The sequence below is a fragment of the Pan troglodytes genome, chromosome 7 (genome assembly GCF_028858775.2).
Source record: "Pan troglodytes isolate AG18354 chromosome 7, NHGRI_mPanTro3-v2.0_pri, whole genome shotgun sequence".
NCBI lineage: Eukaryota > Metazoa > Chordata > Mammalia > Primates > Hominidae > Pan > Pan troglodytes.
Genome location: NC_072405.2, coordinates 133,836,277 through 133,862,787, shown reverse-complemented (window position 1 = coordinate 133,862,787; position 26,511 = coordinate 133,836,277). Strand labels below are relative to the sequence as shown.

General features: G+C 44.4%; 1 protein-coding gene across 2 annotated transcripts in view; it reads left to right on the top strand.

The window, feature by feature from the left end:
• Positions 1 to 25,811, top strand: part of FBXO32 (F-box protein 32) — a 43,842-nt gene extending 18,031 nt beyond the window's left edge. The window contains exons 5-9 of one of the 2 annotated variants that reach the window (XM_016959824.4): positions 9,354 to 9,447; positions 10,305 to 10,489; positions 17,115 to 17,297; positions 18,944 to 19,087; positions 20,232 to 25,811. In XM_016959824.4, the coding sequence (XP_016815313.2) occupies positions 9,354 to 9,447; positions 10,305 to 10,489; positions 17,115 to 17,297; positions 18,944 to 19,087; positions 20,232 to 20,321 (696 nt within the window). In that variant the 3' untranslated portion in view covers positions 20,322 to 25,811. The remainder of the gene's footprint in view (positions 1 to 9,353; positions 9,448 to 10,304; positions 10,490 to 17,114; positions 17,298 to 18,943; positions 19,088 to 20,231) is intronic. The other variant, XM_016959826.4, reaches the window with a different exon arrangement.
• Positions 25,812 to 26,511: the final 700 nt, after the last annotated feature.

Here is a 26,511-nt window from a genome sequence, read left to right as displayed (position 1 = left end):
GGATCTAAACCTATACCACCAGCATCCCAGCAGTGTTTTCTTTCTTTTTTTTGTTTGTTGTTGTTGTTGTTGTTTTTGTTTGTTTGTTTTGTTTTGAGACGGAGTCTCACTCTGTCACCAGGCTGGAGTACAGTGCCGCGATCTTGGCTCACTGCAACCTCTGCCTCCCGGGTTCAAGCGATTCTCCTGCCTCAGCCTCCTGAGTAGCTGGGATTACAGGTGCCCGCCACCATGCCCGGCTAATTTATGTATTTTTAGTAGAGACAGGGTTTCACCATGTTGGCCAGGATGGTCTCTATCTCTTGACCTTGTAATCCACCTGTCTTGGCCTCCAAAAGTGCTGAGATTACAGGCATGAGCCACCACACCTGGTCAATGTTTTCTATTAAAATTCTACCTAAGCATCTAGGCTCTGTTGGGGGCTTATCATACCTTGGGATGTGCCAAATTGGGTAGGTGAGCTGGGTTTTCAGTGCCAGTCCCACAGACCTTGTCTCATCCAAGGAGGGATGCTCCCAAGAGTATTTATACTGTGCTCTGAGTATCTGGGACCCAGAATCTGAAGGCCTCATGAGTCCACTACAGGAAGAGGTCTCTGATGGCAAGGAGTGGGAATTGACGGCATCCTCCTGCTAGGTCTCCACATGCGGCAAATTGCTTTAAATGAATGCTTTTGAGCCCCTGAACGGGTATTTCTATTTCGGGCCCAAGCACCTAGTGTTGCCATAGCCACTTGAGAATCGTGTCAGACCTAGCCCCTGCTTGTCAGGTACTTCTGGGCTACTCTGGGGGACAAAGTATAACTATTCAAATGGCAAGTTGAATTAGTACAGTCTAGGAGCCTTGGAGATGGCTTCTTGAAAGAGGTAGAACCTGAAATTCTCCTTCCTTGAGGGACGGCCAGGATTTGGCCAGATGGAAAGGCAAGTGGAAGGCTTTGCAGGGACAAGCAATGTAAGCAGAACCTAGAAATGGGAAGGAACAAAAGTGAAGGGGAATGATTGTGGGTCAGGGGCCAATGGCGATGTGACATTCAGCCTATAGAACCATAGGGCAGAGGTGACAGTTGCTGGAATAGATGGGAGCTCAGTTTAAGGAAGATTGCCAAGCCAGACATCGCTGTTAGATGGATGTAATGGGGAATAAACTGCCATTGTCAACTCAAAAGTAACCAGGGCCAGGTGTGGTGGCTCACACCTGTAATCCCAACACTTTGGGAGGCCGAGGCAGGTGGATTACTTGAGGTGAGGAGTTTGAGACCAGCCCAGCCAACATGGTGAAACCTCATCTCTCTTAAAAATACAAAAATCAGCCGGACATGGTGGCAGGCACTTGTAGTCCCAGCTACTCAGAAGGTTGAGGCAGGAGAATCATTTGAACCCGAACGGCAGAGGTTGCAGTGAGCCAGCTCACACTACTGCACTCCAGCCTGGGCAGTAGAGTGAGACTCCATCTCAAAAAAAAAAAAAAAAAGTAACCGGGATGGGTAAAAGATGAAGAGGCAAGTATCTCTCTGCTGAGAATACAATTAATGCATGTAAACTTGGCTCTCCTTATTATTTTAACTCCCTCTGTTAAAAGAGAGCTGTTTCACTTGCAAATAATATTTATCCAATCTTGACATGCCTGCAGATTATTAATGTCGCTGAAATTTTTTTCTCTTTCAACCTGTCAGTGTTCAAGCTCAAAGTCAGAACAAAACTTTCCAGGTTTTTTATCTGTGTTATTCATTGAGTAAATAAGGGTCTTGGAAGTACCCAGCACTCAGAGCAGAGAGAGACACTGCCTAGTCTAACTAAAGGTTTATTATAGAAGATGCAACCTTCCTATAGATGGGCACCCAACTTGGGTATTGAGCATGTGAGGCATGGCAAGGCTGCTTGAGGCTGGGACTCGTTTCTGCCTTTGATAACTCTGGCAGATTTTCCAATCAGACACATACTTCATACTGTAACACCCCACTGTTATACGAGATAAGGAATTTGGGGATAAATTGTGTTCTTATTCTTAACAATTCTGTATGAGAATGATAGAGCATGCTTAGGCAACAGCCTTGTGGTTTTGTCCTTTTAAACTAACAGGTAGAGGAAGCTGCTATTTTTGTTGATGCTTCTGAAAGCCCAAGTGTTTACTGTCCCTCCAGATCTCAGGCTGCTTGCCCTTCTGGAAAGTGTTTGGGATATGTTTGCCTTGTAAGTAATTTACTCCTAGGCCCATGCCACTCCTGGGGCATCAGTCTGGAACTAGTCTCCATATAGATATCAGCCTGACCAGCCAGATGGTCCGCCATTGACCTTGATGTGTCATTTGGCCATCATGAGCCACCTCATCTATAGCAGAAGGAAATTCGGGTAAACTGTTTCCTGAGTCCCTTCCAGCTACAACACTCTTTGATTCAAAAAGACAAATGTATGTTTTAAAAAACACTATTTGTTGAGTGCTTACCATGTGCCAAGCTGGGGGTAGAGTGGGAAACAGGACAACACTTGCTGTCTTGAGGGTTCCATCCTAATTAGCCTATCAGCAAGTAAGTGAACAAGACCAATTCGGATATGCATAAATGCAACAATGAAGAACAATGAAACCACAGTAAGGTGAAGATGGCAACAGGGAGGTTTTTGCATAAGATGGCCAGGGAAGGGCCCTCTGAGCCTGGGGCAGGCCACGTTTGAACTGAGACCTGAGGGATGGGATGGAGCCGAGCATGTAAAGATGTGGCAGAGGCAAAGGCCCAGAGGTGAGAATAAGCTTGACCTATTCGAGAGACGAATAACCTGTGTAGCCGGAGCAGAGTGAATTTGTGCAAAACTAGGCTGGAAAAGGGGTAGAAACCAGATCAGGGAGAACCTTGCCAGTCATGGTAAGGAGCTTGAGTTTTTTCCTAAGCGCAAGGAGAAGCCATTTGAGGATTTTAAGCAAAGAAGTAACGTGAACTGATGGATTTTTAAAACTATGAATGCTATGCTAAAATAAACTGTAGGGAAGAAGACGTAAGAAGCCTGCTCTTGACACGAGAGCAGTGAGATAAGAGGGAAATCTCTCTTCTGCCCATTCGTCTTGCACACACCACTTCAAACTTTGGTTGATATCCGCTCTGAGATTTGCTATACGATATTGCTTGCAACTAGATTTGTCTCCTATTCGTTGCCTCCAGAACTAGCATGAGCCAAAGCTGAAGGGCAGGATGTGGTTTCAGCATGCGGTGACCACCATCCCTCCCTCCAGTAGCTCAGAGCCATTCCTGGTACTGCACGGCTCGTCACTGCAGATCATGCCGGATGCCCAGAGTGCCCACACGATAATGACACCACGGAATTCCAGAGGAGCCGAGAAGCCTCCTCCTCCTTTCCCTTCCCTCCCCCTGCCTCTCTTTAAACATAGCCACAAATTACTGGCACCTGGGCTAAAATTTGCCCAGTCAAAAACAAGCAGCCACTTCCAAACAAGACATTTTCCTCTGTTCTTTTTTTCTCTTGTGGCTAGGGGCAAAGAATCCAATTGGCTAAGTCATCCTGGTACACAGATTGCTAGATACAAACCTACTTTCCTAGGCACGCAGCTCTCTTAACACAAATAAAATAGATAAATTCGGGCTGTGCGCGATGGCTTACGCCTGTAATCCCAACACTTTGGGAGGCCAAGGCAGGTGGATCACCTGAGGTCAGGAGCTCAGGACCAACCTGGCCAACATGGTGAAACTCGATCTCTACTAAAAATACAAAAATTATCCAGGTGTGGTGGCGGGTGCCTGTAATCCCAGCTACTCAGAAGGCTGAGGCAGGAGAATCATTTCAACCTGGGAGGTGGAGGTTGCAATGAGTCGAAATCACGCCATTACACTCCAGCCCGGGCAACAGAGCAAGACTCTGTCTCAAAAATTAAAAAATTTAAAAATCGGTAAATTCTGCTCTCTTCACTACTAGTTCCATACGTCACTACCTAGTAGTAGCTCTGGGCCTATAGAGTGATGCTGATGTGGAAAGTAGACTCTGTGGTTTACCCAAAGCAGTTGCCTCATCCTAAATGTGCTGTTAGCACTTTCTCAGCATTACAGTGCCCTTAATATTAAAAGTTGATTACCAGTCACAACATAATATTATATAAAATTTCTTTTTTTTTTTTTTTTTGAGATGGAGTCTTGCTCTGTCGCCCAGGCTGGAGTGCAGTGGTGTGATCTCGGCTCACTGCAAGCTCTGCCTCCCGGGTTCACGCCATTCTCCTGCCTCAGCCTCCTGAGTAGCTGGGACTACAGGCACCCACGCCACCACATCCGGCTAATTTTTTGTATTTTTAGTAGAGACGGGGTTTCACCATTAGCCAGAATGGTCTCGATCTCCTGACCTCGTGATCCACCTGCCTCGGTCTCCCCAAGTGCTGGGATTACAGGCGTGAGCCACCACGCCCAGCCCAATATTATATAAAATTTTCTAGACTCTGTTTCCCCAGAACATAACAATAAATGGTATTGCTCCCATTTTGGAGTAAAATTTGGCCCTCCATGCAAATTGATTGGCCTTGACAAACTGAAGTCCTGAAACTATCAGAATATATGTTCTGCCAGGCACAGTGGCTCATGCCTGTAATCCCAGCACTTTACGAGGCTGAAACACGAGGATCACTTGATCCCACAAGTTCGAGGCCAGCCTGGGTAACATAGGAAGACCCTGTCTCTACAAATAGAAATAAAAAAAATTAGCCAGGCATAGTGCTGTGCCCCTGTGGTCCCAGCTACTTGGGAGGCTGAGGTGGGAAGATTGCTTGAGCCTCGGAGGTAAAGGCTACAGTGAGCCATGACTGTGCCACTGCACTCCAGCCTAGGTGACAGAGTGAGACTTTGTCTCAACAAAAAAAAAAGAAAATGTGTTCTCTGTTAGACATATCTGGGCTCAAGTCCTGGCTCCAGCATTTGCTACTGCTGGTATGGCTTTAGGTGAGTACTTCTCTGAGCCTCAATATCCTCAATGGTTAAACGGAGAACCTATCTCACTGGGTTGCTGTTAAAGATAAACAAGATTACAAATGTATAGTGCTTAGCTGCAGTTGCTGACACATAGTAAGCACCCCATTGTTATTGTTATTGTTAGCAAAATAAGACTCCATGGTAGAAAAACTATGCAAGTCATAAAATGTATCAGCATTAACTTTTATCAACAGATAGGGTGCTATTAAATGTATCACCAACATAGTAAAATGACAGAAAGGAATATTACAGTGTGAAAGCATTTATGCATTTGTTTGACAACAGCTACAATTGAAATACAGCAATTCTGAAGGTTTTTAAATGGGTTGTACTTTGCCCTGTTAACTCACTATTTCCTGATTGGCAATAATTTTACTTGGTAATGCTCTGTATTATGGTAAAAGCTAACAATAATAATTTATCAAGTATATTCTTTGTAGCAGGCACAGTTATGAGTGCTATGTGAATACATTTAATCTTCACAGCAACTTTGAAGTAGGTACTATTACTGTGCATATTTTGAAGATGGGAAAACTGAGGCAGACAGTTTGCCTCTGGAGCCCTCACTCTTAAACTCTTATGATATATACCAGAAACTATGACATAGCCCAGGTGCCAAATCTGGCCCTCCACCTGCTTTTGTAAATAAAGTTTTATTGGAATACACCCATGCCCACTCATTTACACATTGTCTATAGCCATTTCGGTGCTATAGCTTCAGGGTGGAGTAGTTGCTACAGAGACCACGTGGCCCACAAACCTTACAACACCTACTGTTTGGCACTTTGCAGAAAAAGTTTGCTAACCCCTGATGTCAACTTTAAACTTCACAAAAAGACTGGAGTTTAAAGGGAAAGAAATAATATCTTATAATAAAAATGCCTTATGTTTGGTATTTACTGTGGATTTGTACATATTTATCTTACTTAATTCTCATAGCAATCCTGTGAAGTAAGTAGTCTTTTTATTTCCATTTTAGAAATGAAGAATCAGGAGTTCAGAGGGATTAAATGACTTACACTGTAGGCTGAAGAGAAAACTCCATGAGTGTAGGGATCATGTGTCTTCATCATCATGTCCCTGTCACCTACCGCGATGCTAGCACAGGGTGGACGCTCAGAAAATACTTGCTAAATGAATGACAGTTACAAAGGTCACCCAGCTAGAGAATCCAGGTCTTCTCCTCTTCCAGGGTTCTTTCTCCTGACTCCACAGCTGTCTGACAGTTAAAAAAAAAAAAAAGGGTGGGGGGGACTTTCCCTTGAGATAGGATGAAGCACAGAATGGTTAACATGTCGTTATGCTGTCAGTTGACAAATTTTTGCTGCTATATTCCTCCTTCTCCTTAGAGAAGATAATCAGACCAAAGACAGTTCGTTTCTCCTCCAGTGCACGGTCATAGTGTTGAGAGTTTACTTGTCCTTGTGATTGGTGCATATTTTGACAAGATTAAAACTGACACCCTCATGAGATGGTAGTCACATGGAATCTGGGTTTTGGATGGATTTCAGGCAGAGCTCTGGCTGCCTTCCTCCCAACCCCTTGCCCCACCTCCTACCCAGTGATGAGTCACAGTGCACAGCCGACTGCCCTTCAAGAGCCGACCCGAGGCTTTTGTTTTCTTTCATCTGCTTCATGTTGGTCATGTGAGGATCAGGGTATTAATAGGCCATCATCTTGGCCTTCTGAATCTTGCTGTTGGTCAGGGAGGTAAATGAAAGGTTTGGCGAGTCCCTTTGTGCCATTTTCACTCCTCTCTTGACTGTCACGTGCTGGTTGGTGGCAAAGCTAAACCACAGCATTCGGTGTGGTCACCGCCCATGGCCATGGTCTCTACTGGTGTTTTGATTTCCCGCCTCTTTCAGCAGACACTCGGTGAGCTCCTGACTTCTAACTAGATCAACAGTACTAATTGCAACAAACCACCGCCTCCTCCCAGTCAGCTAGCCTCATCTCTCCCTGCATGTGGAAAAGATACAGAAGCCAGGGAGAAAAAGGAGTTTGGTTTGGGGGTGGCTTTTTTTAATATGTAAAGTAAAATTACATTCAGGAAATTAAAAGTCTGTGTGTGGTTTAACAGGCCTCTAAAGAGCTCCACGGGGACAAACATTTTATGCAAATGCCATGGAAGCAGAGGTGCTCTGAATTGCCTAGGCCATTGATCCAAAAGTTTCCATTCTCTTCTGCAATCCAATCTTTAAATTTCATTTTGCTTCTTCCCTCAGCCTTGATTCCAGCGCCCACCACAGTGTCGTGCTCAGTGTTTATTGATCTGAAATGAAGTTGGGCTGAGGCCTGGCCAGGAGATGAAACTCTCTTAGAAAGTTTCCTAGGAGCAGAGATTCTAGCTTCAGTGTAAAGGAGGGGTCTCGGTTCTCTGTGTCTAGTCTACTGAGTCTCAGGCTAGTTATTACCACAATTACTTTTGCACCAGCCTAATAGTTTTCTCTGGGGGCCTGGTGGGTTCTCATGAAGTTAATTACTTTCACTTTATATCAACCTCTTTTGTTTGTTAACCCTTTGAAAGCATGAAGTGTGTTCTTTTATTTTCCTGTGTTGAGAAGGACTCAGCTGAGTCCTCACTAGTTGTGGAGTGGCTCATAAGGTGGGTCTCTTGAGCCTCGCTTTGCTCATCTGTTAAGTGGATTGAACTAGATGGTCTCTTAAGATTCCTTCCAGTCTAAAGTTTCATTTTTCAACAATAGGATCTTTGTTTTTTATTTTTTAAGATGGAGTCTTGCTCTGTTGCCCAGGCGAGAGTGCAATGGCACGATCTCGGCTCACTGCAACCTCTGCCTCCTGGCTTCAAGCAATTCTCCTGCCTCAGCCTCCTGAGTAGCTGGGAGTACAGGCATGTGCCACCATGCCCGGCTAATTTTTTGTACTTTTGGTAGAGATGGAGTTTCACCATGTTGGCCAGGCTGGTCTTGAACTCTTGACCTCGTAATCTACCTGCCTTGGCCTCCCAAAGTGCTGGGATTACACGCATGAGCCACCGCACCTGGCCTTTATTTGTTTTTTAATCTTGCCATGTCAGTAAAGAATTTTGCTATAGAAGGTAAAAAAGATTGGACTAAGTATGCACTAACTTCAGTTATTATCTTCATTTATATTTGTCTGGCAATTATGGGGTTGGTAGGAATGGGACATACTTTTTCAACAAACAAACTGGTCGGGCGCGGTGGCTCATGCCTATAATCCCAGCATTTTGGGAAGCCAAGGCAGGTGGATCACCTGAGGTCAGGAGTTCGAGAGCAGCCTGGCCAACGTGGCAAAACCCTGTCTCCAATAAAAATACAAAAACAAACAAACAAAAAAAAACTGTTAGCCAGGCGTAGTGGCACATGCCTGTAATCCCAGCTACTCAGGAGGCTGAGGCAGGAGAATCACTTGAACCTGGGAGGCGGAGGTTGCAGTAAGCTGAGATTGCACCATTGCACTCCAGTCTGGGCAACAGAGCAAGATGCCGTCTCAAAAAACAAAACAAAGAAAACCCTTTATTTAGCACCTAATTAGTGCCAGGTACTTGCTGAGGGCTTTATGTGCATTCTCCTATTATCACTCACAACAACCTTGTATTATTGACTCTACCTTGTATTAAAGGTATTAAATACTCAACCTTGTATTAAAGACTCTAAATATTATTAGTATAGATGAACAAACTGGGTGGGGCACCAAGAAATATAGTAACTTGCCCATCATCACGGAGCTAATACATGTTCAAATCAAGACCTGAATCTAAGGCCAAGAGCTACAAGGATCCAAGTTTTTAGCCACAGTGACATCATATAAAATACATCTCTGAATTTCTCTCTCTTCCTGTGATTGGCGTCTTTCTACAGAAATTTAAGTGCAGTGAAAGAGTCTAATTAACAGACATGTTTATTGAACACTGCAGAAGCAGGAGGTATCAGGATAAGACTCTCCACTTCCATGGAAAAAGTGCACATGGCTGCTGAACATGGGCTTTAGGTGCCTTGCAAGCAGTCAGTGCCAATAAGGAAGGAGTTCAAGCGGGGGCAGAAGAATTCCCCCGGGAGGTGATTCTGCAGAACTCAGCCATTCACAGGTCATGGGAGATTTTGTTCCCTTCAGGGTACGTCAGCTTCACTTGCTGAAGTAGGACAAGTAGAATGAATTAGCCCTGGCTGAAGCCAAAATTCCTTATATTTAAAAGAAGAAAAGCAATTAAATATTCAACCCGATCCTGGGTTTTGAATTACCCCATTTATCTTTCACTCTGAGCATCTGCTTTTTATTGCATTGTGGCCCTGCCTGCCATTTATCTCTCCCCGTCAGTCTGTATCCACGTGTCATGGGACTCAAAAGTGAAGATTAGAGGAGAAAAATATCTCTGTATTCTAAGCCTGGCAACTTCTATTTTTATCCTCAGCTGTTGGAGCTGATAGCAAAGTCACAGCTCACATCCCTGAGTGGCATCGCCCAAAAGAACTTCATGAATATTTTGGAAAAAGTGGTACTGAAAGGTGAGCCTTCTCTCACTCTCTCACCCCTTTTTATAGGCATGGAGGTGGGCAGATGGATTTTCCAATGAAGTGGACGTGTCATTAGACTTAAAGACATGTGAATGGATGGAAATGAATAACTCCAGCTACATTTTAGAGACACTAAATTCCAGTTCGGAAAGGGGTACAACTCATCCTCATGGCAAAGGGTGAGACCATCACCCTCCTGTCCTTTCTTTGGGACCATCCACTTGCCCTACTATAAGCCTCGTAGGCTTCTCAGTGTAGACACAGGTCCCAACACTGGCTACCGAGCCTCCGGGTCCCAAATTCCTAGAAAATCGACATGTGTACAAAGTCAGAATAGATTCATAGACTATTCGAGCTAGAAGGAACCTTAGGTCTCTGGTTCAACTGACTCATTGTACACATGGGGAAACTGAGGCCCATGAGGAGAAGTGATTTGTCCATAATCACACAGAGAGTCAGCCAGACAGGATTAGAAGCCAGGCTCCAGACCCCTGAAACCATGCTCCTTTCACTGACTATCCTAAACGGGGTCACTTCTGGGCAAAAGGAGTGGCTTTCTGATCAGGTGAACCATGGCTGCTGGGAGAACAATGAAAAGAGAAAGAGGCTTTATAGAAAATGAGAGAGAAGAGAACAAAGAGGGACCTAGATAATGGAAACTCTACCCTTTAACCTCAAGTGCAGAAGCTTGGCCAAGCGTACAATAAACACTGGTGAGGAAGAAAACCATATCCCCAGAGGCAGTGCCTGGGTAACATGAGTGGAATACAGACAGAGAAAAGCTCATGTGTAAAATACAGGGTGTTCCAGTATCATAACTTTAATTATTTTTTTCTTCCCTACTCAAGTCCTTGAAGACCAGCAAAACATTAGACTAATAAGGGAACTACTCCAGACCCTCTACACATCCTTATGTACACTGGTCCAAAGAGTCGGCAAGTCTGTGCTGGTCGGGAACATTAACATGTGGGTGTATCGGATGGAGACGATTCTCCACTGGCAGCAGCAGCTGAACAACATTCAGATCACCAGGGTAAGCGGGCAGGCCCAGCCTCCTCCCGGCAGTGGGTCCCTCCACAGGGATACTGGACAGCCTCGCCAAGACTTTGAATTCACTCCTGTGACGGAACAGTCTGGTCTTTTCTGATCTGCTGCTTTGTCCTGGTGCTGAGGGTGGGCTGGGGGACCTCCTGATAAAGGGAGGTGGGAAGAAAAACTTGGCAAAACGGGATCAAAGTACATGAAAGATGACAGCCTGGTGAAATATTATGGGAAAGCTGGAAACTTGGCTTTTGGGGAGATGCTGGCCATCCTGCTGAAATCTCTAGTGGGGTTCAGAGATGTCTCTTTGCTCATTTCCTCCTAAAGCATGAGTTGTTTGCAGCCTTAGGTTGCTGTCTTGAATACAGTAGAGCTGGGAAGGCAGTAGCTTGGAGAACTGGTACCAGCCTTTTAAAATCCTAGTTCCGATTATTGGTAGTTATGACAAAGGAAGCCTTTGATTAAAGTCTGCGAACTTACATGTGGGAAAATGATGAGCAATTCTCAAAGCAAAAAGGAAAAGCCGTATATTACCAGTGAGGTTTGGCGATCTATAGCAGTTGTTTCTTTTGGCTTTCACAACATAGCTTGGCCCTCAGCTCTTGTCCTCCTAATAGTGAGCAGGAGGACCAAGGCACAAGAAAAAAAAAAAAAAAAAAAGGGAGGAAGATGCTGGTGTAATCTCTTAGGGCTCACTAAGGGACAGACACACTCAGGCGGCTCATGTAGCACTTTGCTTATTTATCTCATCACTGACTGTAACTGGCTTAAGTGGTTTCCGGGACCCACACTGATAAAGTTTGAGGTTGCTTCATATCAGGAGAAGGTAGCAGGAAGAAATCCTTTGGCTTCTTTTAAATAACTGTTTTACTAGATGAAGTTTTCAAAATGCATGTTCCTGACTTTACTGGTAATTACGTCTCTGTACCTGCACTTTTTAAGCTGTGAAACAGAATCATTCGAAGGCTCAGAGGTATGTGACTTCCTTAGAGCCACTTAGGCTACAACACCTACACGCTGCACCCACAGACACACACACAGAGCAGAGCACGGATGCAAGTCATCTTTCAGAAATGATCTCAAGTATTTGATTTTTTTAAGAGAATGTACATATTTATTATGAACATTTACCTGATTTATTCTAATAATTTACCCCATTCCCACATCTCAAGTGTAGGCAGATAGTCTGACCATGTGAATGTGAGGCCCAAGTTCCCAACTTATCTCTCACAGAAAACCCACATACACATTCTACCTGGTTTCTGGCATTCTCTATGGCCTGGACTGACTGACTGGGATTTTTCTAAGGCCAGGAGAGAACTGTCCAGCCAGTGATATAAACAAGCGGGTCCCATGTGTCCCAAGGGCACTTCCCTTCAGCAACTTCAGAACACCCATTTAGACGATCACAGTTGGCCAGGTGCAGTGGCTCATGTCTGTAATCCCAGCACTTTGGGAGGCCGAGGCAGGCAGATCACTTGAGGTCAGGAGTTCGAGACCAGCCTGACCAACATTGTGAAACTCCATCTCTACTAAACATACAAAAATTAGCCAGGCATGGTGGTACACACCTGTAGTCCCAGCTACTCGGGAGGCTGAGGCAGGAGAATCACTTGAACCCGGGAGTTGAAGGTTGCAGTAAGCCAAGATCACTGCTCACCAGCCTGGGTGACAGACTGAGACTCCATCTCAAGGAAAAAAAACAAAAAACAAAAAACCTCTAGATGGTCACATTTGCCTGGAGCTTGCCTCTGTTCCCTCTGTCCACTTCCAAGGACCCCTCCTGGCCACATCTGTCCACACACCCTGCACTGCCATAGGCTCACATGCTCAGAACCCTCCTTAGCTGATCCACAAACACTCTTCGGAGCTAGCTATTGTAGCTGTTGTTACCCCTCTTGGAGTGGAGGTGGAGTGGGGACCAGAGACACCCAGTGACTTTCTTAGCGATGCACAGCACTTAGGGCCAGAGCTGAGGCCAGAACCTTGGATTCCGTATTCCTAAAATGGCAAAGCTTGCTTGACATCAGTGGTTTCCAAACTTTTTCAATCCAGCTTTCTTCCAACTATTTATCCAATGATCCAGCTTTTTAAAAAACTCTCTTTAATCCAGTGAGATCCCATGAAGAAGAGATCAAACACTGAAGTTCACTCACTATCTCTTCTGCACGAGGAGCTCCAGCCAAGCCAAGCCATTCTCTGCACACTCCAAGCTTGGCCCTGCCTCAGGGCTTTGAAGCTTGCTGCCTTCTTTGACCATCCAATCTATGGACATCACCATCATATCACCTTCTTCCGAGCAGCTATGATCTGAAATTGTCTAATGTGTGTGCACTTTTCTGTCTCTGTCCATGGGCTTATAAACTCCACAAAGAAAGGACATTACCCATCTATTCCCTGTTCCTGGCACAGAGCCGGAGACAGTCAGTAAATCTGAGCTGAATGAATGAATGGTTGAAAGGGAGTCTCCTCCCATTGCCTGCCTGAGTACTCGTTCAGTGTTCAAAGGAACACAATTGGAAAACATGGCCCTGTATTATGAATGATGATAATAATTTACCAGCTGTAGGATTTCTTTTTTTGAAACAGGGTCTCTGTCACCCAGGCTGGAGTGCAGTGGTGTGATCTCAGCTCACTGCAGCCTCCACCTCCTGGGTTCAGGCGATTCTTCTACCTTCGACTCCCCAGTAGCTAGGATTACAGGCATGCACCACCACACCCGGCTAATTTTTGTATTTTTTGGTAGAGACAGGGTTTCACCATGTTGGCCAGGCTGGTCTCGAACTCCTGACCTCAAGTGATCCGCCTGTCTCAGCCTCCCAAAATGCTGGGATTACAGGCATGAGCCACCGCGCCCGGCCCCAACTGCAGGATTTGAGGCAAGTTATTCAGTCTCTCCATGCCTCACTTTCCTCATTTGGAAAATAGTTGCAATAGTGTCAACTCATAGCCACGGTATGAGATTTAATAAGTTAACATATAGAAAGCAGATGGCACAGTGCCTAATGCACAGTAAGTATTGTAAACGTATCAGCTGTTATTATTAAGGGCTGGCTCTGTGCAGGCCCTGTTCTAAGTCCTTTGCATGTATTAATTAACTCACCTAGTGAAGAATTGTAAATAGGAGTCATCACAGTGGCTAGCATTTATTGGGCACTGTACTGAGTGCTTCTATGCATTATCTCATCTGCCCCACCCAGCAACACTGTAGGATAAGCTTTTTCTCATGTTATAAATGAGAACAATTAGAACAAGTAGTTAAGAATAATTTGGCTGACGCCTTATGCTCAGTAGGATGTGGCACAAGAACTGAACCCAGGCCTGTCCACAGAGGCTGTGCTTTCAACCACTGTACCTTCCTCCCACTGTCCTCTGTCCCAACCCTCCTTGGCTCTGAGCTTCCTTATATTGAGAGCTGTACTGGAACCCACGGAGCCTTAAAGGGCTTTTCTTTTTTTGTTTTTGTTTGTTTGTTTGTTTGTTTTTGAGACAGGGTCTTATTCCCGTTGCCCAAGCTAGAGTGCAGTGGCATGGTCCTAGGTCACTGCAGCCTTGGCCTCCTGGGCTCACATGATTCTCCCACCTCAGCTTCCCGAGTAGCTGGGACTACAGGCACTCGCCACCACACCCAGCTAATTTTTGTATTTTTAGTAGGGATGGCGTTTCACCATCTTGCCCAGGCTGGTCTCGAACTTTTGGGCTCAAGCAATCCTCCCGCTTCAGCCTCCCAAAGTACCAGGATTACAGGCATGAGCCACTGCGCCCAGCCTCCACACAGAAGCTCAACTCTGCAGAGGAAAGAGAAATTGAGAGAGAGAGAAAGAAAAAAGACTTAATTACTTCAGTCTGGACTGTATTTTAAAACTTACTTTTTTAACAGTTTGGCCCAAAGAAAAGTACGTTATTATATGCAAATATAAAGTCAACTTTCGGAGTAAATGCTTTCTATTTTGCCAAAGTTCTGTCAGTCTCCTTCCAGCATAAAATTTTGTTTTCCTGGAAAATTTTTATATCTAATTCTATGGAGCCAATTTTTATTGGCAAAATAATTAATATAATAAAGAATGAAGGAAACAAATTAAGAGAACTGGGTCTTGGGAAAAAAATCAAATACAGTGACAGTATGCGGTGGGCAGGGCACTGTTTTGAAGCATGTGAGGAGTGACATAGACCCGAGTGGATGTTAGCCAAATGCTTGACTAGAGGAGCGAGAGTGACTAATTTTTCTTTTATACGTTTATATTCGAAAGGAAGAGGCATGTAAGCAGTTAACCACTTATCAGGAGGAAGGGCTTAGCATGGGGTCTGGGCAAGGATTTTGGAAAAGTTCAGGTTTGAAAATTTGACAGAGTGAACCCTGCCAAGTGGACTTGCCTTTAATAGGAGTTAATGTAATAATTGGCCTGGGAGTTTTAACCAAAAAAGTAGAGGCTTTGAAGTGTTGGAAACGAAAAGAAAATCTCATGGCAGTTTTATTAGCTCATATGATCAGCAGGAGATGATAAACGATAAATAGGTCTAGGGCCTTCTGCGGTTGGCAAAGACCTGAAGTTTGCAAACAATTGAGAGCTCTGCCCAGCAGCCTGGGGTAGAACCGAGCGGTATAAATTGTCAAGTCATAGATACTTTGAATGAAATAGGAGGCTGAAGTCCTTCTACATCTGAGATTGTTGGAGCTGGAAGGGATCTTCAGAGTCTTCTAAGCCATTCATTTTGGACATGGGGAGACTTCCCAGGGGAGCTGGGATCCAGATGTGCTGCCTGTCCATCCATGTTCCTCCCCTGCACCTCCCATTCTTCTCCATAGCTCAGCCTTCCCAAGGCCCCTTGCCACTGCTCCCTCCCCACCTCGTGCCTACCCTGCCTTGCTGGGGACACAGGAGAGAACTGCCCAGACCTAGTGTCTCCTGGACTCCTCCATGTGTTTAGGCTGCGATGTGCTTTGTACAGAGTTTGGCTCCTGTAAAAATTTGGGCAGGGAAATTGATACCCATCCTCAGGATATTTTCCCCTGAGCTAAGGAAGGGTTTCTTCATCCTGTATTATTTTTCCCCTGTGACCTCTCAGAGGTCACAGAACATTGATGGAAAAATGTGAGTAGTCCAAAATCAAGAGCTCACCCAGAACCAGCAGGGGCAGGACAAGGAACCGCAGTCCCAGGTGGTCTGTTGACTTATCTGGATGGCAGCATCCTGTTGCTGTTCAAGACACATCAGCAAATACATATGCGGATTCCCAGGTGCAGATTCTTCCCACAGCACTTTGTGCTTCCCTCCATGACAGCATTTACTGTATTATTTCATATTATTTTATGATAATTTGTTTCTGCCTCTGGGTCTCTCACCAGCCTGAAGAGCTCATTGCAGCCACTTCAGCACCAGGCCATAGTAGGCACTCAGGAGAGGTGGCTTGTGCTGGGCTAGTCTACAAGGGACATAAAATTAGACCCTGCCTTCAAGGATGTAGATCTGGGCAGGGTATCATGAGCTCATCAAAATTTAAAACAATAAAGGCTTAAATATATTAAGAAGTTCAGGGATGTACCAGAAGCTCTTGGAAAAGCTCGCGATTAATTGCCAAGGTATCATCCACAGACCAGCAGTTTTCACAATGCTCCATGGAGGCCTCGGTTGAAATAGAGAAGTCTCAAGGGATGGTGGAGCTTGGGCCAAAGGCTTCTGGACCTGCCATTCCCAATGTGCACGTACACACACACACACACACACACACACACACACACACACACACACCCCCTAGCACAGAGTCTTTGTGTTATTGTTTTCTACCTATTTAATTATTTGGGCTTCATTCACTCCACAGGTATTTGTTGAGCGCCTTCTATGTGCTAGGCACTCTTGTAGACACCCTGGACACAGTAGTGAAAAAAGAGGAAAATTCCTTCCTTCATAGAGCTTATGTTCCAGCAAGCATGTTCCTTTCAAAGTTTCTTTTAGAAAAAAAGCTCATGTTGCATGACAAAAAGAAGGATATTGCAAAATGTGTCTCAAAGAGATCCTAAGAATTCTAGGAAGGTGCAGTGAGTAAGGGAGTCACAAAAACAGAAAAGGCCTTTCAGAGGAAGTAGGTTTGAAACTGGATCTGAGCAGGATGACCACGTGGCCGGGCAGAGAAGACTGGGGAGGCGAAGGCATTGAGGTCAGGCTGAGCCAGGTGTGTTTAGGTGCCAGTGAGTAAACCTGCTTGGAGGGACCTGATATCTGGAGGGAGGCCAGAGAGATGGGACTTGGGGTGGCAGGCTGGGCCACTCCATCCAGGGCAGTGAGGCCTTCAGGAAAGCAGCGAACCTTGTAATTGTGTGAACTGAGTAAAGCACATGCGCTATTTGGAGAGTCTTTAAGAGTGAAAGTTTCAAGCTTTGGAAACGTAGGGCGATCCCTCTGGCACCACTCAGCTCAGCGCACTCCACACTTCATTGTGGGTCATGGCCATGGTCTCCTGTCTGCATTTAGGATGGGGAGATTTACTACTGCTTTCGACCTCTTATCAATAAACTGCCTTGAGGGTGGAGGACGGGCACAGCTGCATGCCTGGAGGGTGTGGCCTGGTGAATCGCTGCTCTCTGGCCCCCCCACCTATTGTCACCCTTCTCTCTGCAGCCTGCCTTCAAAGGCCTCACCTTCACTGACCTGCCTTTGTGCCTACAACTGAACATCATGCAGAGGCTGAGCGACGGGCGGGACCTGGTCAGCCTGGGCCAGGCTGCCCCCGACCTGCACGTGCTCAGCGAAGACCGGCTGCTGTGGAAGAAACTCTGCCAGTACCACTTCTCCGAGCGGCAGGTCAGCAAGGCTCAGTGGGCTTTCCTCCCACCCTCCTTCTCTGGCCCTCACCCCAAGCTTCCTTGGTGCCCTGCTCAAGCCTGAGGTCTGGGTTCCCCCTACTCCAGGTTCCCTGGTTTGACTGAAAAATGACAGTTGAAGGAGTTTTGTGATTTTGTTTTTTGAGACAGGGTCTCGCTCTGTGCCCCAGGCTGGAGTGCAGTGATGCAATCATAGCTCACTGTAACCTCAGCCACTTGGGCTCAAGCAACCCTCCCACCTCAGCCTCCCGAGTAGCTGGGACTACAGGCTCATGCCACAACACCCGGATAATTTTTTTATTATTGTTTTTGTAGAAATAGGGTCTCTCTATGTTGCCCAGGCTGACCTCAAACTCCTGGCCTCAAGCAGTCCTCCTGCCTCGGCACCCCCAAAGCTCTGGGATTAGAGGCATGAGTCCCCATGCCCACCCCGTCTGAGTTTTTAAATAGAGATGTTGTGTGTATGTGTGTTTCAGGTAGTTTTTATGGAAAAAATTAAACTTACATTCTTAACCTATTCTCATTTTACAACTCACTCAAAAAAAATCATAAATTGGCACCCATCCTTTTTTTCTATAACACAATAACTTACATTTTCTGAGTGCTTTACAGTACTTTTTGTTTTGTTTTGTTTTTTGAGATGGAATCTCACTGTGTCACCCAGGCTGGAGTACAATGGTGCAGTCTCGGCTCACTGCAACCTCTGCCTCCCTGGTTCAAATGATTCTCCTGCCTCAGCCTCCCAAGTAGCTGGGATTACAGGTGCACACCGCCATGCCTGGCTAATTTTTGTATTTTTAGTAGAGACAGGGTTTCACCACGTTGGCCAGGCTGGTCTCGAACTCCTGACCTCAGGTGATCCGCCTGCCTCGGCCTCCCAAAGTGCTGGGATTACAGGCGTGAGCCACCGCGCCCCGCCTTAGAGTACTTTTACAGATATCATTTCATTTTATTCTGATGGCCCAGGGAAGGATAGGCATTGTTGTGCCCACTTTAAACAGATGAAGGGACTAAAGCCACAAATGGCTAAGTGACATATCCAAATTAGTGAAGTAGCTCTTTGGGTGAGGAAACTGGCCCTGACCTTGAATTTGGGCCTTCAGACACCAACTCCAAGCCTGTTTCCCTTCATCATGCTGCCTCAAGTTTGTTGGTCTTTTTCCAGTTTCTTTATATGGATGTGTGAGTTCAACAAGTTCTGTTCGTGAAGCCACTAATATTTAGATATAAAATAGAGCCCTGGTGCCAAGCAGTTATTGCATCTCCCTGGAAATGATCACTCAAGTCTACAGCAAAGAAAAGATTAAAGTTGTTTACTGAGATCACCTAAACTTGAAAGGACCATCCAGCCACAGTTGAGTAAAGGTCACTAGTAACATGTCACCAGCCACCTGGTTTTTTTGTTGTTGTTGTTGTTTTGTTTTTTTAAGCTTGGTTAAAAGCTACTGTTTAACTGAGGAGAGCTAAGCAGGTACTTCTTTATATAGTGACAGTTTTCCTTCCTGGCTATTGTAGAGCTGAAAAGAGGGGGAAAGGGTGAGAGTAAACCTTTTCAGAACCGGAAAACCACAAGCCATCTTCTTGACAAACTCTCCTGCAATTTCCTTTATTCATTTGATTTTTTAGATCCGCAAACGATTAATTCTGTCAGACAAAGGGCAGCTGGATTGGAAGAAGATGTATTTCAAACTTGTCCGATGTTACCCAAGAAAAGAGCAGTATGGAGATACCCTTCAGCTCTGCAAACACTGTCACATCCTTTCCTGGAAGGTATGTGTCTCAGAGGTGGCTGCCACAGACCCCCAGCCCAGCCCCTAAGAGCCAAGAGTGCCAGCCAGCATGGTGAGGCCAGCGCCTTTCCGCCTCTTCCCCATCACAGCCCCCAGCTGAAAGTGAGGGTAAACTGATTCAGTGCCTGGGAGGGTGAGGGGGAAGGACTTTTATAGACCTCCATTTTCTTCACTTTCTTATGTTTACTTTTTTCTGCGTTCCACCCACTCCCCCTTAAATCCTCCTCTCTCTGTGTGTACGGGTACACACACTTACACATGGAAACACATAGCTTTTAGTTTTTCCAGACTTGTAAAATTTTTTCATTGATGCATAATAGATGTACATAGTTTCAGGGTCCATGCGATAATGTAATTCATGTAATTTGTCAAGATTAAATCAATGTACTTTGACACATTCATAACCTTAAATATTTGTCACTTATTTATGCTAGAACCATTCCAGTTCTTCTCTTCTGGCTATTTTGAAATGTTCAGTAGATTTTTTTTTTTTTTTTTTTTTTTTTGAGACGGAGTCTCTCTCACTCTGTCACCCATGTTGGAGTGCAGTGGTGGGACCTCGGCTCATTGCAACCTCCACCTCCCAGGTTCAAGCAATTCTGCTTCAGCCTCCCCGAGTATCTGGGACTACAGGCACATGCCACCACACCCAGGCTAATTTCTGTAATTTTTAGTAGAATGGGGTTTTGCCACGTTGGCCAGGCTGGTCTTGAACTTTTGACTTCAAGTGATCCACCTGCCTTGGCCTCCCAAAGTGCTGGGATTACAGGTGTGAGCCATCACGCCCAGCCTGAAATATTCAACAGATTATTATATACTACATTCATTTACTGATCTAACAGCAGGTCTTATTCCTTCTATCATACCGTATATTTGTACCCATTGATCCACTTCTCTGCATCCCCTTCCTTTTCCCTTTCCTGGCTCAGGTAACCACCAGTCTACTCTCTGTCTTCATGAAATCTACTTTTATAGCTCCCACATATGAGTGAGAACATGCAACATTTAGGCCTGGGGCATTATTGACAGAGAATTGTTGCTTTGAAGTTGGAAAATGCCTTATGGTGCTAAAAGCCAAAGAGAGGCCTCTGAGAACTTGAAGCTAACCATGTGTTCCTTTCCAGGGCACTGACCATCCATGCACTGCCAATAACCCAGAGAGCTGCTCCGTTTCACTTTCACCCCAGGACTTTATCAACTTGTTCAAGTTCTGAATCCCAGCACATGACAACACTTCAGAAGGGTCCCCCTGCTGACTGGAGAGCTGGGAATATGGCATTTGGACACTTCATTTGTAAATAGTGTACATTTTAAACATTGGCTCGAAACTTCAGAGATAAGTCATGGAGAGGACATTGGAGGGGAGAAATGCAGTTGCTGACTGGGAATTTAAGAATGTGAACTTCTCACTAGAATTGGTATGGAAAAGCAAAATACTGTAAATAAACTTTTTTTCTAACAATTTGCCAGCAAGACTATAAGGGCAATAATTCTATTTCAGCGGTGAAAATGGAGTCCTCTTAATGGTCACAGAAACTCCCTTATAGTTCCCTAGGAAGAAAAAGGCAAAACTCAAATACAAAATAGGACGCTTTGTTTACAATGTGAAAATTTGTTTAGAAAAGAAAAAAAGAAGAAGGAAAACTACATAGGAGAAATTCCTGGGCTTTGGGGTTTGATCTGGTGTTTGTTTTGAGAAGGCGAAGGAAGCGCCACCCATCCTAAACCTGCATGGGCACAGAGCCTTACCCTACAGAGATACCACACAATGGTCTACCTCTAAAAGCGTAGAGTGCCCTCTCTGACAACGCATGTGATCCAGTAGGCAGTGTCTGTTTTTCTCGTAAGTGTTTTCATCACTATAAAAAGTGATTTAAAATGGAAAGGGATATTGGAGGCAATCCTCTGGTTTCACACTTCCTTTTCAGGCAAACAGGGCCCTCCTTAGAGTTATCTGTTCACCAGAACAACCCAAAAGCACATGTTCCTTTTTTCCTGTCATGTTGTAGCTCATTTGGGGGAAAAGAAGGCCAACTTAAAACAGTCCCAGGGGAGGATTGCTTGAGCCCAGGAGTCTGAGGTTTGCAGTGAGCTATGGTCGTGCCACTGCACTCCAGCCTGTCTCCAAAACAAAACAAAACAAAACAAAAGCCGTCCCAGAGAAAGTCCTGCTGCAGAAAAGATGATAGAATTGGTCACCCAATCAATAGCTGTGAAGACTTCCTTATTCCTGCTGAACTTCCTTCCTTGGATATCTTCATGGATAAGCCTGTGTCTGTGGACAGAGTGGGGCCCAAGTGCTGAGGCTCGAAAGACAGGTTTTACAATCAGCCAATTAAACATCTTACCAGTTGCTGTACCCCTTGCCAAGGGGATGAGCTGAGGAGCTTCTTTTCTTTAGGTCCAACATCAAAATGAGTCCATCTGAGCTAGGGCTTTTTGCAAAGGTGATTAAAAATCAAGGCTGGAGTTCCAGCCAAATAGGGAGGAGAGGTACCACAAGTTCATCTTAAACTTGCTTCCGGGCTGGGTAGTTAAAACAGGAAGATCCCAAGGGGATCTTACGAGGCAAATATCAGCAGGTAACTGTGGAAGAAAGGAAATCTCAGGACCTAATGAGTTCGTTGTAAAATATTCCTGGGAGCAGATGGGGGATCTACTCCCAGTTTTTTACTTTTTACAGAATATTGTTGCTTTCCTACAACAATGTACATATATTTGCAGTTGTATATGCTTTTTTTTTTTCCAAATAAACTTGTCACCCTGCATGCCCTTGGCAAATAAGTGAAGCAGAAATAGGAACACAGTCCACATTCAAGTTGAGGAACAGTGTATCTTTAAGAGCTGACGTTTGGGTGACCTGGAAAGGGGGAAAGATGGCTAAGCATGGGGAGAAACGAGGCAAGAGACAAGCTATGATACAACACCACTTCAGCCCCTGCCCTCAATAGCACACAACCCACGTATCAGCTTTCTGAAGAGAAGGAACCTACTGTTTAGTGCTCCTCACTTTGCAATGTTTGTGCTACGCCAGAATTTCTCCAGTTTTTTTCATTATCATCCCCCTGAGAAAAAAATTACATTGAATTTAAATTTTCCCTAATAAGAGAAATTAAATATGAAAGAATAGGATTTTGTTGGGTAAGATTGAGCTTTGGAAGGTCACGAACCATTATTCTATCTAAGGTGTGTGTTTTGTTTTGTTTTGTTTTGTTTTGTTTTTTTGCAATCCCTCTCCCCCTGAACCAATTTCACATTGGGAATGCAGGACCTAGACTGCTGAATAAAAAGCTGCTTCTTCTATAATTGTCAGGTTCTCTCCAATTTCTCAGCTTCCTCAAAGACATGGGGTGGAGTTGGGTGTGCCATCACTGAGAGAGCTCTGGAACTTTTGACTCTTAGTGACATTTTTAGATTTAGGGGTTCATGGCCTTCCACATGTTGCCACCAACTGGTGATCTCTGCCCCTTCATGCTGATCAAGAAAGTAGAAACTCCTCGTCGCCTTCAGGTTTGCAGTCGCAGAAACATTGCCTGCTGTGGACTGTCAGCACAAAACTGGGACACCGGTCTCATTTAGACTGTCAGCAGTGCACATGATTGTACGATAGACTCCAGGCAACCATGTGCATCTGTGCAAGATGACCTCTGCCCCAAGAGAAGGGTTACGGTCTAATTAAATGTTTACCAAGATGGTACCAGTGGGCTCTCCCCGTGTCCTTTGGTGTTATTGGAGCTGGTGTATGACAGACTCAAGGAAATTTTTTAAGGAAAATGAAGAAGAAATCAACCTTTATGGTTCTCTTTCATTGGAAGAGGAGAATAAGGAAGGAAATGGCAGGTAGAGAGGGAGGGGGAAAGGAATAGAAATGGCATGTCTTTGATGCTGTGGCTTGTGTGGGGACAATGGGAAGAGCACAGCAGGCACAGCATATCTGTGTTAGTGCCACGTGGTATCTGTTAAGTATGGCCAGAGCCTCACATATAAGTGAAGAGAATTAAGACAATTCTTGCTCTTTGAACAATAATAGTCTATAGAATTTCTATTGGCAAACCATCCCAGACAACCTGACCTATCAAACAAAAGCAAATAATCCCTGTCTCAGAACTGCTGGTCTAAAAGCTAGAAGGGGCATGACAATGGAAATTGCTAGAAAAGAGAGAATGCTCTACTCTCTTTCCTGTGCCTACCTACCCCCATCCTAAACCCTGTAAAACAGAATTTCAAAATAGATGTCAAATATGAAGTAATTCAGACTTCCAAAGAAGGAAAGAGTTCTGCCCAGGGCAGTATGAGCAAATCCACAGGGATGTTAAGATTTGGTCCAACTCAAAGGTTTATGGGCAGTGAGCCTAGAGTCTCTTGAGAGTAAACCCTTGCATTTGGGACAAGGAGAATATGTGAAGTTCAGGAGTGCTCACACTAGAGCAAGATCCAGAAAAAAAAAAAAAATCCAATGGCATTTTAAACTAGATTGCATTATCACTCAATGCTGTTACTTTGAGCAGACAAATCAGTTGAATGGGAGGGCAAATGGCAGAAATGAACAAAAGCTATTAGGTGAAAGCATCCCCAATGTATCAGTTGTGAGATGATTTTTGTTTAATGATGATCAGGTTTACATTGAAGTGGCTTGGAAGACGTATTTCAGAGGGACTGAGTTTGTACTGCAAAACTCTGAACACTAGAGCAGGTTCTACTAGCACTTGGGCAGTAAGGTAGCGGGTGTGTATTATGCTATTGCCATAGTTCTCGTCTTTGTGGATTCACATACCCTTTCCCATGAGGAGCTTGCTACTAACAGCCTCCTGTTTCTGTTGTTTTTATATGGGAGAAGAGAAAGAGCTTGGAATTTCAATTGTCTAAACAATTGGTATGATTTACAAGGAGGCAAACCATTCAGGAGATGTTCAACAGTGTATCATTCTTAGCATTCAATACAATGTTTATTATAACATATACACCTGAGTTTATGTTTTTCTGCCAGGCTGAAGGGCAATAATGTCTTGCTATGCAAACACTCTATTTTATGTGTGAATTTTTTAACTGTAATTTTATGTGTGAATTTTTTTAACTAAACTCTGTCATCATTTTCTATGTTGACATCTTTTTTTTTTTTTAATCTGTTTCCAACTCTGAGTCTGTGAACTATCTCTTCTGACTGGATGCTGGCCTAAAATCCTATTAGTGCTTAAACAGACCTCAAAACACTCTGAACCTGTAGGCCAATACAGAGATGTTGTTCTTTGATATATCTTGGGTCCTTGATGGCTTCAACAAACAAGGTCATAATTTGTTTAAATTCAGTGTTTTCTGTAGATACCTTCTTCTCAGTTTCATTAAGAAGAGTAACCATCTTTGGTTTTCCAAAGAATGGAAACTCCTACCCCAGACTTTAGACTTAGAGCTTCTGCCTTTCACGATAAGTAAGAGATCCAGAATGTTTAGGGGATGTGCGTCAGCCCACCTGGTACTCAGTGGCAAAGCTGAATGCGAACTTGAGGCCTCCTGAGGCCTGACCTTCTGTGCCCCCAGCCCTGCACCCCAAGCACCTTTTGGTGTGGCTGGAAACACATGACATTGGATGTGATTTTTCTCAAGCCCTTCACTGTGGAAGGCATGGGAGACTGCCCAGCATTGGGCATGCGGCTGTTAACGTTTCCATTTCAAGTCCCTGATTCTTACTGGAGAAGTTAAGGAGCCACTTAATGTTTTCACAGACCTCTGATTCTGTTGTGAATGTGGCATTCCAGTGAGTACAACCTGCTTGCTATAAAGAAAGCAGCATATTTTGACAATTTTATTTCTTCCTTGGGTACTTACATTTTTATTACAAAAACGGCCGTTATAAAAAAAGACAGAAGGGCTGGGCAGTGGCTTGCTCCCTAGAAACTGAGATTCCGAAGCAGGTGTTTCCTCTCCCCTAGACTCAGAGGTACCTTTAATCCATCTTCTCCATTTCCTCCTTCAGGACCAGCTATGAGATTCAGTGCATTTCTAGCCCAGCGGATGTTCATTCTCCACTAAACTTCATCTTTTACTAAGCAAAGGGGGATTATTCCATGAGGCAGCCAGGAGCAAGGGGCCATGATATTCATGACTTTGTCTGCTGGGCATTTTTCAAAGTGTCCTTGAATTCACTCAGCAAACAAAGCTTTCTGGAGAATCTCTCAAAACTTAGGCCCTGCTCCATTTGGCCAAAAATGATGGCTGCTCCAAAACTCTGAACTTCTTAAAACTCCATCTGCTACATTATTTCTGGAGTTTAAACATGACTTTTTCTGTCTTTGAGTATAGATGTGTTTGTTTAATTAACGAAGCACAAGTCTGTTAAGCAGAAGGCTCCAAGCTGTATTCTATACTTGGGAATCCTTGGTGCCATCTTTATTCTACCAAGTGCCAATCACCATGGCTAAAGTGGGCGTATATTACAGCCTGTGTCCTAAGCTTAGAAGCTTTAATGTACTTTTTTTAAATGAAAAGTATTAGAGGGGGTTGAACATTGTAACTAAAGCATAAAGTTAGACCAATTACATGCAGAGATGTTTATTTAATATTGTGTGAGCTGAGTCCTTCTGTATAAATTATTTGCACACTTTTCTTGCATGATGAACTGATTTTTTATAGTTGTTTGTACCAGACGGTGGCATATTTTTGTAAAAAACTTTTGACACTGAATTGCAATAAATGTTTTTCCAACAACACACACTGGTGCATTTTTAGTATGTCCCAATTCAAGTTGGCTTTTTATCATACCAAATATGTTTATCTTTTGCCTATTTAGACTTATATTCCTTCTCCCAGAAACTTGTTACCATTTTTGTAAAATTTCTAGGAATCCATAGAAAAATAAGCTTGTTGCTGAATACCAACCTGAGTCCATAATACAGCATTATGCTTAAATTGAATGTTTTCATATACTGTTTGCACAGCAGAATGATTAGGGAATAATGAATTTTGAAGTCAACATCAATTTATTCATCAACAGGCATTCATGGAACAGCTACTATATGCTAGACCTGTGCAAGGCACTGGGAATAGGGTAGTGAACAAGACAGAAATTGTCCCTGCCTTTTGTGTGTGGTTTTGTTTTGTTTTGTTTTTTGGTGACAAGGATGGGATCGTCCTTGCCTTAATGAAATTTAGATTTTAGTAAGAAAGAGGGCTCAGGTGCAGTGGCTCACACCTGTAATCCCAACATTTTGGGAGGCCGACGCGGGTGGCTCACTTGAGGTCAGGAGCTCAAGACCAGCCTGGTCAATATGGTAAAGCCCCATCTCTACTAAAAATACAAAAATTACCTGGGCGTGGTGGCAGGTGCCTGTAGTCTTAGCTAATCAGGAGGCTGAGGCAGGAGAATCTCTTGAACCTGGGAGGCGGAGGTTGCAATGAGCCGAGATAGTG